The following is an 11,774-nucleotide window of genomic DNA, read 5'->3' as shown; positions in this document are numbered from 1 at the left end:
CAATACAAATACAACAATTCTAATTATGTATTAATTTCTAGTCATCAACCCGTGTGTGCACTTGCACGGGCTAGAAAAATTATGTGATATCAATTACTAAATATAAGATTTATTCTTTGTTTCTCAATTCTTTAGGTCAAAAACGTGCATGCGTGTTACTCATAGAAACGGAGGTAGTATTTGTAAGAAGTACAGTACTGAATTGTCAAAAAGCTCCCGTCCTGGATGGGCAAGCTAGCTAGACTACCATTTCTAAACCTATTCGGTCACTAACTCACATTGGCGAGACTAACTAAACTAACATAGACTCATATGGTATGCAAGCCACCCATGGTACTAACTCGTCTACTACTCTATAGTACGCTACAAACACAACTAAGTTATCTAATGTAGGACTACTCCATATACGCTTAAAACAGCGTTACTCATTGCCTTTTACCTTAATCTGACGGGTACTTTTACTCGTTACCACCTAGTACCTAATTAAGCATTTGTATGTTAATTACTTTGCTAGTATCTCTTTTTACTATAATACTATAAAAGTATATCCTTAGTTTTTTTTATTCCAAACTACTAGCACGCATGCCTTTGTCAGAGAGAAATCGATGCAATATGTCAGCTTGTTTCAAAGTCCATGCATAATGTGCATGCTGTGTGGATTCAGTATTGGTCAAGAGCAATGGATCCATTTGGAGTATACTAGTAAATAATTAAACGTTGCTTTGACAGGATTAGTCGGTTGTTAATTGATTTCCGTCTTGGAATCAAACTAGTTTTTTCCTGGTTAGCTGATGATATGATCTTGTGCCCATGTTGGCTGTTCATGCATTCATGGACTCCAAATTATTTGTTTAGTTGTACACTTGTTATGCTAGCAGTGTTTTGATTGATGATGAAAAGTGCACACATTTTATATGAGATGATGTTTACTTCTTCATGGATGGAACCTAGGATCATGTATATATAAATATATGTGGTTAGTCCATATGGATGTTGCCGACTTGTTAATCAATTAGTAGATGCATTTTTGTAGTACATCAATTTGTCTATGCATGTGTCATTGGCGGCTGAAACTTTTTGGCACGTTATAATTAAAAGGAAAAAAAAGTAGGAGTTACCCCCTGAACTATCAAGGTCGACCGAATTACACCCCCGAACTCGAAAACCAGACATTCTACACCCACAACAATTGAAACCGGACAAATAACCCCCCCCCCCCGACTTGATCCGGAGTGGTTTTGGTCCTAAGTATCATACGCGTGGCAGTCCAATTAGCAATTCTTTTAAAAAAAATCAGTGGGACCCACTGTAAGATCTTTCCCATCCTCTCTCTCTACCTCTCCCCGTCCTCTCTCTCTCTCGCCGACACCGGCCACCGGAGGCCACCGAGGTTAGGGAGGACAAGGAAAAGCGGCAGAAGTTGGGGACGAGACACGCGATGGCCGCCGGTCTCGGGCAGTATCAAAGGGAGACGCGCGTTGGCCACCTGCCCAGCCTTCTCCCTCTCCGTGCGGTGCCGCATGAGCCGAGGTAAGGGAGCACGGGAAGAGAGCGATGGGGGAGCATGGGAAGGGCCAGAGCTGGACCGTCGTCAACTCGCCGCCACCGGCCACACACGCTTGCTCCCACATTGTCGCCGCCGATGCCTCCTCCACGGCGTCGTCGGTCGCTGTCACCGCCGCCGATCGAGTGCCCCTTCATGTGCGCGCGGTGCCGCTAGGCCTAGAGTGCGGGAAGAGAGCAATGGGGGAGCATGAGGAGGGCCGGAGCCAGACGGTCGTCACATCGCCGTCGCCAGCCACACACGCTTGCTTCCACGTCGCCGCCGCCAATGCCCTCCTCCACGGCGTCGTCGGTCACTGTCGCCGCCGCCGAGTGTCCCCTCGTGCGCGCGTGGTGTCGCTAGGCCTGGAGCGTGGTGGCGTGGTCCAGGCATGGACAACGACGATGAGTAGGAGGGTGGTGTGTGGGGCACGACGGTTGCGGTGGGAGGGGAGGAAGTTGGCATCGCCTCCCACCCGCGGTGGCCACGTCGTCGGTCAATGAGGATGACCAAGAGGCCGGGCGAGCTGCGCCCCCGCCACATCTGCCCACCGCCCGGTGAGCTCTGCCTCCTCCGTCGGCGGCCCACCCTCGCCCGCGTGCCATACGTGCTGGTGACTTTGTGACGGGAGGGAGAAGAGAGATTGAGGGAGAGATTGGGATAGAAATAGAGTACAGAGAGAATTGCTGACCTGTGGGGCCCACCATTTTTTATTGAAAGAATTGCTGACTGCCACGTAGGACCAAAACTACCGTGGATTGAGCTGGGGGGTTATTTGTCCGGTTTCAATACTTGAGGGTGTAGAATGTCTAGTTTTCGAGTTCGGAGGTGTAATTCGGTCGACGTCGATAGTTCTGGGGGTAATTCGTGTTTTTCCTAATTTAAATCGGCTCTTGATCAATGGGGATAATTAGTTAAAAAATATTCATAAGTTGCTAGCTGCTTGTCTTGATATTTTCTGGGGTAGAGAACAATAACTTGCCAACTAGTTTCTTTAGAGTCTGTACAGAGATGAAACGTTTTGGAAAGGTGCTCCAGGTGACCAAGTTCAATTCACCAACTGAAATCACACGCTGGATTTACATGAAAAATGCAAGACAGACAAAAATGATTTCTTCTGATTCTTCATTAAGACTCCCAGCCATTTGGGAGGAGCAATATATATGTACATATGCATGCATCACACTTCAGCATTTTTGTCTTTTTTTTCATGGGAGTTTTAAGAATGCTCATAATATAATTAGGGCATGCAAGTTGATCCATTGGTATATTCACAATATTTGATGATTTTTCCATTTTAAAAATTGTTGACGATATTAGCTTAATTTGGTATGGAAAATATCGGTTAATTTATCCTGGATTTTTATCTCAAGCGAGCAAATGAAACATGAGAGTTGAGGTGCTAATTAACCACAAGCTAATAGTCATTTTAATTATATATATATATATATATATATATATATATATATATATATATATATATATATATATAGACACACACATGAGCATGCATGCATGTAAACATAGAAATCTGTGTAAATATAATGGTGCTGGTAGATTTGTCTAAAACACTTCTCCATAATACTATGATCATGGCATTCGATCAGGTCAAAGATAAATTTTAGGGATTGTATCATTATCAAAATTATCAATGAATAATTGGCCAGAGGGCTAGGATTAACAAGGTTCTACTACTGTCCTGCCATTAGATTAAGTCCACGGTTCCTTGCATCCGTAATTGACCTACGAGAAGCGACAAAAATGGCAAGATGGGAGGATTGTGATAGGTTATCTTCTCCAACTGTGCCCCTCAAGCAGCAATAACATATTAGCAGAATCATAAATAAACATTAATCTGCCATCACAGATTTGATCATCTCAAGAGACACACATATATAAACCACCCATAAGCAAGAGTACTCTCCTAGGCCAATCATTGTTCACTACAAAATTAACTCATGCGCTAATAGGATTTCCATATTTTAATTTGACAGTTGCTGCTAAGATGGAAGAAGGACAAGCCTAAAACAACATGCTCGCATTGCTACCAGCGTGGATGCCATTCAGAAGCATATGTTGTTTTGTTTCAAGTTATGGCCAAGTTATGTTAATGTTTATCTCCAATAAATTGTCGATCATATGGGGCGACCTATAGTCTATCCATTTGTTGGTCTCAACTATATTTATGTCGTGCATGTCTGCACGTGTGTGCGCTCACACGCATATTTAATTCCTCTTGCTGCTTTTAATAAGGCTATAGCATTATCCACTATGTCATCTGTTGGTCTCTGACCTTAGCAATTTATTGCAACATGATTATTATTATTTGTGTATGCATGTTTTAGACTATGGGAGATAACTAAGATTGTCATGCCAAATAGTATTCCGAATCCTAGTAGGAAAGCAAAAGGGGGAAGGAAACTTTGTCAATTTCTCGGCTGCTATCACTTTCCTTATTTTCTCAGGCTTTGGAGACTTATAGCCACACCAAAGGCAGTATAGCTGAGGAAAGACAACCTAACTCACAAGGACAAAGAGTCGCTATTAAAACTACGACAACACTAACCATATCTCGTTTCAGTTCACCAAACATACATTTAAATACAAGCAGCATTATGAGTACTAAATCAAACAAACAACAAACCATACTTCAATGGTGGCGCTAGGGTTGTAGGCCTCATGGCTAGGCGCGGAGACACGGGTGTAGGGCTGCCAGCTCGGTGCTAGGGCGTCTAGGGGTGACGAGGGGCGAGGCAACGGCCGTTATCCATTGATGGCGAGGCAATGGGTGATGGGATGGTGACGGCGCGATGAGATGCGTGGCACCGTGTTTCCTGGAGGGAAACAGGAGAGCAGTTGGAGGTCGGGATTCATGGTGGAAGGGCGGACTTTGCATGGCACGATTTTGGCATGACGCGGCACACAGAAGGTCACGGTGCAGCGCACAGGAGTGGCGTGATGCGGACGTGGCACAGGCCGGACGGATGTGTCGCACGGCCGAGCTTGATGCGGTGCACGGGGCTTGGAGCGTCGTACGGGCACGGGCGCGGGTGAGGAACCGGTGCGATGTCTCGGTTGGGCGTGTGCGGTGTACACGGCACAGGTGCAATGCGGTGCACGGAAGAGAGGCGCAGCTTGGGCCCAGATTGAACAGGTAGTGGGCAAGGAATAGTGGCCCGGGAAAAGAAAAGAGAAGAAGGAAAGGAAAAAGGGAACGATGGAGGGGTTAATCTGCAAATATGGCTGTGATTGGAAATTGAACGAAATATTTTTTTTTTGAGAATTACACAGTACAATGCAGACACTCACAACGCACGCGCACTCACCCCTATGAACACAAGCACGCAAACCCTACCCCTATGAGCATCTTTGAAAACTGGGCCGGCAAATTCTGGAGAGATTGACGAAGTCACCACAGGCGCCTCGCTGTCGACGGGTACGTCGCCTACCACTGAAAGCACAACGCTGTTAAATCTTAAAAAATTCGCTCCCATAGGGAGTCGAACCCAGGACCTTAGGTGCTACTGAGGCTCTTGTAACCACTAGGCCACAGGCCCTTTCGTGAAATTGAACGAAATATAGCTCTATACATTTTGGGTTTAAGAATTCAAATATTTTATTTGAATATTTATTTATTTGATTATTCATTACTCCCCAAATGAATTTACTTTACCTTAGATCATCCAAAAATTCTCCTATATAGCTTGGAGGCTTTGATATTTATAATTTTAATTAAAATATTCTAATGTGTGGCCTTATTAATACAATGGCATGATCGAGTTTATTTGTATAGCAGTATAATTTACAAGGATAGGATTAATCTATTTAATTCTATTCCCTGTAGGTATTCTTGAGACATTTTTTTTGGGTGGGGGTAGGTATTCTTGAGACTTGGTGTAATATTGATCTAAAACACTCACATAAACCTATTATATATATAAAGCTCAATTTATTTACATGACAATTTATTTTATGTCATGAGTGACTAGATAAAGTGTTGTAAATATTAATTTAAATATTCTAGTAAAATATAGATAGGGTCATTATAGTGGTGACCATTATTTCGTGTGTACTTATATATTTCATGACACTCATATGATCATGGCATTCGATCAGGTCAAAATAAATTTTAGGGATTGTGTCATTATCAAAATTATCAATGAATAATTGGCCAGAGGGCCGGGATTAGCAAGGGTCTACTACTGTCCTGTGATTTCATTATTTAATTAGATTAAGTCCACGGTTCATTGCAGCCCTAATTGGCCTACCAGAAGCGACAAAAATGGCAAGATGGGAGGATTGTGGTAGGTTATCTTCTCCAACTGTGCCCCTCAACCAGCCATAACATATTAGCCAGAAGCATAAATAAACATTAATCTGCCATCACAGTTTTGATCATCTCATGAGACACATATATATATATAAACCACCCATAAGCAAGAGTCTGCTAGGCCAGTCGATCATTGTCCTCGTACTCCTGACTGCTAGGAATTAATTAACTATGTTGATACACATATACTTAATTGGTATAAGAGCATTACTAGTGGTAGTTAATTAGTACAAAAGCATCAATCAAATTATGGAGACTATTAATCAAAGGAGAGATTAATTGCATATTGGCCAGTTCCTCCTGACCTATTATATGCATGCAAGTGTTCTCTGTACAACGACGAGCAAGAGTGCGTACGTTTGTAGTAGTGCGTACTCCCTCTGGTTCTATATTAATTGACGTTTTGGATAAGGTTGAGGTTAAACTTTTATAACTTTGACCATCAATAACTTTAAAAATATTTAGTTTAAAGAAACTAGAAATATATATATATATATATATATTTGTCTTTCAAAACACTATAATAAAAGTAAACATGCATTTATTTATTGTATATATTATAATAGAAAAATAAGGTCAAAGGTATATCTTGTAGAGCGTGTCATTGTCCAAAGCGTCAATTAAAATGAAACCGGAGGAGTACGTCAGAAGCAATAATTGGTTCATACTCCATAGATGTCCTGCGGTTGTATGGGATCAGGATCATGGCAATTAACTTCTTTTAGTACTACATGGATATATAATCAGCACACCAAAAGTCAAGGAGCATTTGTGCCCCTTCTCTCGGAACTGGCACCTAAAGCCAATTCCGGACCGGCACCTAAAGGACTCTTACCAACCATGTGTCATTGTCATTTTCATAGCCTTCGTCATGGCGTTGCGAATATACCAATGGATCAACTTGCATGCCCTAATTATAAGCATTCTTAAAACTCCAAGGAAAAAAAGACAAAAATGCTGAAGTGTGATGCATGCATATGTACATATTGCTCCTCCCAAATAGACATCATCTCAGGATCGGGACCGGCACTGCTACAAAACATCAAATAGATGTTGGCACTATATGTGCCGGAAGTGCTAAAACCAGCACCTATAGGCTTTTTTCCACCTCCATGATTGAAAACACAAAAAACCGGCACCTTTAAGTGGTTATAGGTGTTGGTTTTTTTACAAAAACCAACACCTATACTGTATGGTTTGTAGAAAAAACCGACACCTTTTAAAAACTGAGCCTGAGCCGAGGAGATTGGCCAAGGAGATAAGATTGGTGCCTCTCTCTCTCGGTCTCATCCCCTTGCACGCCTCTCTCTCTCTCTTCTCTCTCGTGACCCGCGGGTAGCGGCGGCGGCGGTCTCCCATGGGCGGCGGCGGCGGCGCCCTTTCCTCCGCCAGATTCGGCGGGAGGGGAGGCGGCGGCGGGAGGGAGGCGGCGGCTGCGGCAGCGGGAGACGGCAGCGACGGGTGGCGCCCCACAAGCAGCGGCAGCGAGTTCCCCTCCTCTAGATCCGGAAGGGAGGCGGCAGCTACGCGACCGTGCAACGGCGACGATGGCGGGACAACGACATACCTATGATCTGGCGAGGTGTGGAATTTTTTTATTGCATCTGGGATGAATGTTGCGTTGTGTTGTGGATGAATGTTGGATGAATGATATGAGATGGATGGATGATGATTTGGTTGTTCTTGTTCATTTCTTGCTGTGGTGTGGATGGATGTGGATGTGGGAGGAGGGATTGTTTGGCTCGACGCATCGGCTCGTGCCGTGGATTTTTTTTTTTATTCGTGAACCTCAAAGGTGCTGGTTTAGGAACCGGCACCTATAATCTTTACACATCAGTGCCGCCTTGGTGGTGCCGGTTAGGAAAACCGGCACCTAAGGGGGTTCCCCAAACGGCACTGAAGGCCTTCTTTGTAGTAGTGTGGAAAACTAATACATTAAAGGCTCTCATGCTACACGCTTCTTGCAGCTGTAGTTAAACAAGGGCATCAAGCGGTAGTTCGATAACAATAAGATTCATTGGCACCAACATACCCCCATCCATTCCAATAAATACGGTACGCATGTATTTTAAGATTTATCTTTGACCAAGAATTAGTTTAAATTTACAAATATAATTCATAGAAAATTAGCATCATTACAAAGTGTGTTTCAATCCGAATACAACAATTCTAATTATGTATTACCAGTCATCAACCCGTGCACTTGCGCGGGCTAGAAAAATTATGTGACATCAATTAACTAATGTGGAAGCTTTATTGTTGCCTCCAATTACTAAATATAAGATTTATTCTTTCTTTCAAAATTCTTTCGGTCAAAAACGTGCATGCATGTTAATTATAGAAACAGAGATAGTATTTGTAGGAAGTACAGTACCAAATTGTCAAAAAGCTCCCGACCTTGTGCGATAATATACACACATCAACCTGGATGGGCAAGCTAGCAAGACCTAGAAAAATACTACTTCTAAACCTATTCAGTCACTAACCCACGTTGGGAGACTAACTAAACTAACATAGACTCACATGGCATGCAAGCCAGCCATGGTACTAACACGTCTACTACTCCATAGTGTGCTACAAATTCAACTAAGTTATCTTATGTAGGACTACTCCATAGTACGCTTAAAACAATGTTACTCGTTTCCTTTTACCTTGATCTGACGGGTACAAGCCAAGTGTATCCAAAATTCTTCACTTCTGCCCATCGGCGAAAATGTGCAAATGTAAAATTACTTGGTAAGCAAGACTAGATATCAAGAGTTTCTTTAGATATTGTGCAACAAACATGTACATCCATCTACTGTATACATGCATAGGATACATATATACAATGGAGGTATATTATACAAGTAGGCAACCATTCGGACCTTTATCCATACCAGGACGACCCATTTGCACCTTATCCACATCATAACATAACGCATCTGCCTATAAATAGCAGCAACAACTTCCATTCAAGAATCACCTCTCAACACAAAAAACTAAGAAACATAGCTAGGTAACCAAGGAAGGTAGCAGCAGTAGCAGGAGGCAATGGAGGGAAAGAGGACTACCACTTTGATGGTGATCATGTGCCTGGTCATCTTGAGCCTCACTGTCAACTCCGCAGCAGAATGTGACTGCTGCATATCCGCCCGGGCAAAAGCATGCTGTTTTGGTTGTATTGCTGCTGGTGGCTCCGACACAATCTGCAAGAACACTTGTTGTTTCCCATGTATTCTGGCCGATTCTGGTAAATTCACTAAACTCACTCTATTCAATCCATTTTTTATATGTACATACAAACTTTGCAGCATATCATGGACTAATACATATGTGTGGCCTTCCATGCATTTTCGTCACTGTACTTTGTTGACTTCACTCCCCATCTCACAACTTCAGGCATATTGAAGACAACTTATACTCTACTTCCACTAAAAAATTAACTCATGCGTTAATGGGATTTCCATATTTTAATTTGACAGTTGTTGCTAAGATGGACGAAATGGGAGTTCTTGCTCAGATGGAAGAAGGACAAGCCTAAAACAACATGCTCGCATTGCTACCAGCCTGAATGCCATTCATAAGCATATGTTGTTTTGCTTAAAGTTATGGCCAAGTTATGTTAATGTTTGTCTCCAATAAATTGTTGACCATATGGGACGACCTATAGTCAATCCATCTGTTGGTCTCAACTATATGTATGTCGTGCATGTGTGCACGTGTGTGCACTCACAAGCATATGTAATTCCTCTTGCTACTTTTAATAAGGCCATAGCACTGTCCACTGTGTCATCTGTTGGTCTCTGACCTTAGCAGTTGATTGCAACATGATTATTATTATTTGTGTATGCATGTTCTTTACATATTTTATTCTCAGCGAATTTCTGATGTTTTTGTGAGTTTTAGACTATGGGAGATAATTAAGATTTTCATGATGAACAATATTCCGAATCCTAGTAGGAATTCAAAAGGGGGAAGGAAACTTGGTCAACTTCTCGGCTGCTATTGTCGTGGGGGCGACACCACGGTCAGCAAGGAGTGGAGACCCCTCCCCGTGAGAATGGAGATTGGGCCAGGTGTTTTGTTGGCGCCTGGACGGTGGCCGTGCCGAGGCGGCATGGTAGGTGGCACGAGGTGTGGTGGAGGACGAGAGCACGAGTTTGCGCAGGGCCCGAGTTGGCCTCGCGGTGGGTGGCAAAGAGGTTTATACAGGTGCAGGCCACCCGGAGGTGTAATACCCTACTCCTGTGTTTTGGCTTTCACTAACTCCCCTAGGCCGACGACCGGAGGGAAGGCCGGTCGACGGAGTACAAGATGGATTTTCTAGCCTAAGGGAGGAGTTACAGGCAATGTATGGCGATGTCCCATGCCTTCTCAAAGATCGACCTCAAGACCCTTAAACAGTTACTAGCCCCTCCTTTTACAGTGTAAGGATGGGCTCACAATATTACCAAACTACCCTTGAATCCGTCATGTCAATTGTCTTGTCTCTGCCGTCTCACGCCCAGAAATTCGACAACCTAAATTTCAAGCTGAATGTGTATTATTACCTATGTCTAGGACCAGCCATACTACACAAACGACAAATTGATACATAGATCCACGTCTTACAAAAATAATAAAATAAGTCTTACAAACACAGCGGAAAAATAGATAAAATAAGCTAAACTATGATCTTCATGGTAGCGTAGCATCCTCCATAACCACAGACAATCCTCAACGTCAGAACAAGCCTAATCCTCGTAGAACTCACCATCTGAAAAATTCTCTGCTTCTAGGGTGTGGAAAAATAAAGCAAAACTGAGTACCAACCACCGTACTCAAGATGTCATTCCAAGGGAAAGGTATGATGCAAAGATTTCACAAATGAATGGCTATATGATATTTGCATAAAAGCAACATTTATAAATCATAATTTGAATAAAGTAAAACAATATATATATAATTAAGCAAGATTAAATATCGCTGCCTAATGGTAAATCCATGTTGCAACAGGCCCAACCAATCCACCTGAACTACACCAGTTTATTAGGTCAAATTATTAATAAAGTGAGACTAATCACGACGAGCTGGTCGACCGCCCAATAATGGATAGAAGAGGAGGAGGGACAATAGGCCAAAACCTGGGCCTGTTGGGCCAACCATTCCCACGGCCGTTCGATCTGGGGCTTTGCGTGGACGGTCCAGATGAGCTCCTGAATGGCGGATGAAGGGCAAAACGGACTTTTCACGTTCTATAACCGTCATACCTGCCTCTATATAAAGACTTTACTTCTTCACTTCACTCACACACTCCAAGCTTGAGCTGAATTAATAGAGGCTCTATTGTACTATATTGTACTCCCTCCGTACTCGTAAAGGAAGTCGTTTTGGACAAGGACACGATCTCCAAAACACAACTTTAACTTCTTGTTTCTATAAAAATATTTATTGAAAAGTGATATATGTATACTTTTATGGAAGTATTTTTCAAGACAAATTTATTCATATAATTTTTACATTTTCAAACTCAACGACTTGAGAGTTATTTATGATTTATAATCCCAAGGTTTGACTTAAACATTGTCCTAAACGACTTCCTTTACGAGCACAGAGGGAGTATACAAGAATAGGAAGAGAGTAGAGTATAAGAAGTCGGAGGAATTCTGGAGTTGTCGGTAATCCTATCCCTATTTTTTTTCTACTCTGTTAATTACTCTGATCATAATAGAATTATCTTTTGAGTAATTTAGTTTTGTTCGGTGAGAATTATTTCTTGGTTAGTTCCTATTCAGAGTATGGGAGCATCATTCACTATAATCAACAAAAATATAGTGATTTACTTTGGTGTGTAGCTAACATTAAAGTAAGTAATTAATCTGCTTAGACACGGTGTCTAGGTAGTTAATTTCCGGTGTTTACTCCGCATCCCACAATAGT

At 42.4% G+C, this 11,774-nt stretch overlaps 1 protein-coding gene across 1 annotated transcript; it reads left to right on the top strand.

Moving 5' to 3' along the window:
* Positions 1–8,822: 8,822 nt before the first annotated feature.
* LOC127753162 (uncharacterized) lies at positions 8,823–9,703 on the top strand. Its single transcript, XM_052278632.1, has 2 exons — positions 8,823–9,105; positions 9,338–9,703. The coding sequence occupies exons 1-2, from the start codon at positions 8,907–8,909 to the stop codon at positions 9,394–9,396; spliced, it is 258 nt and encodes an 85-aa protein (XP_052134592.1). The 5' UTR covers positions 8,823–8,906; the 3' UTR covers positions 9,397–9,703.
* The last annotated feature ends 2,071 nt before the right edge of the window (positions 9,704–11,774 follow it).

The sequence above is a fragment of the Oryza glaberrima genome, chromosome 10 (assembly GCF_000147395.1).
Source record: "Oryza glaberrima chromosome 10, OglaRS2, whole genome shotgun sequence".
Taxonomy (NCBI): Eukaryota; Viridiplantae; Streptophyta; class Magnoliopsida; order Poales; family Poaceae; genus Oryza; species Oryza glaberrima.
Note: the sequence above shows the minus strand (reverse complement) of the source record. Positions and strands in the feature narration are given on the sequence as shown.

Bases quoted from the DNA above. Each gene is read 5' to 3' on its own strand.
- LOC127753162 (XM_052278632.1), top strand. From the start codon at position 8,907: ATGGAGGGAAAGAGGACTACCACTTTGATGGTGATCATGTGCCTGGTC. The intron at 9,106-9,337 runs GTAAATTCACTA...TTAATTTGACAG, and splicing joins ATGTATTCTGGCCGATTCTG to TTGTTGCTAAGATGGACGAA.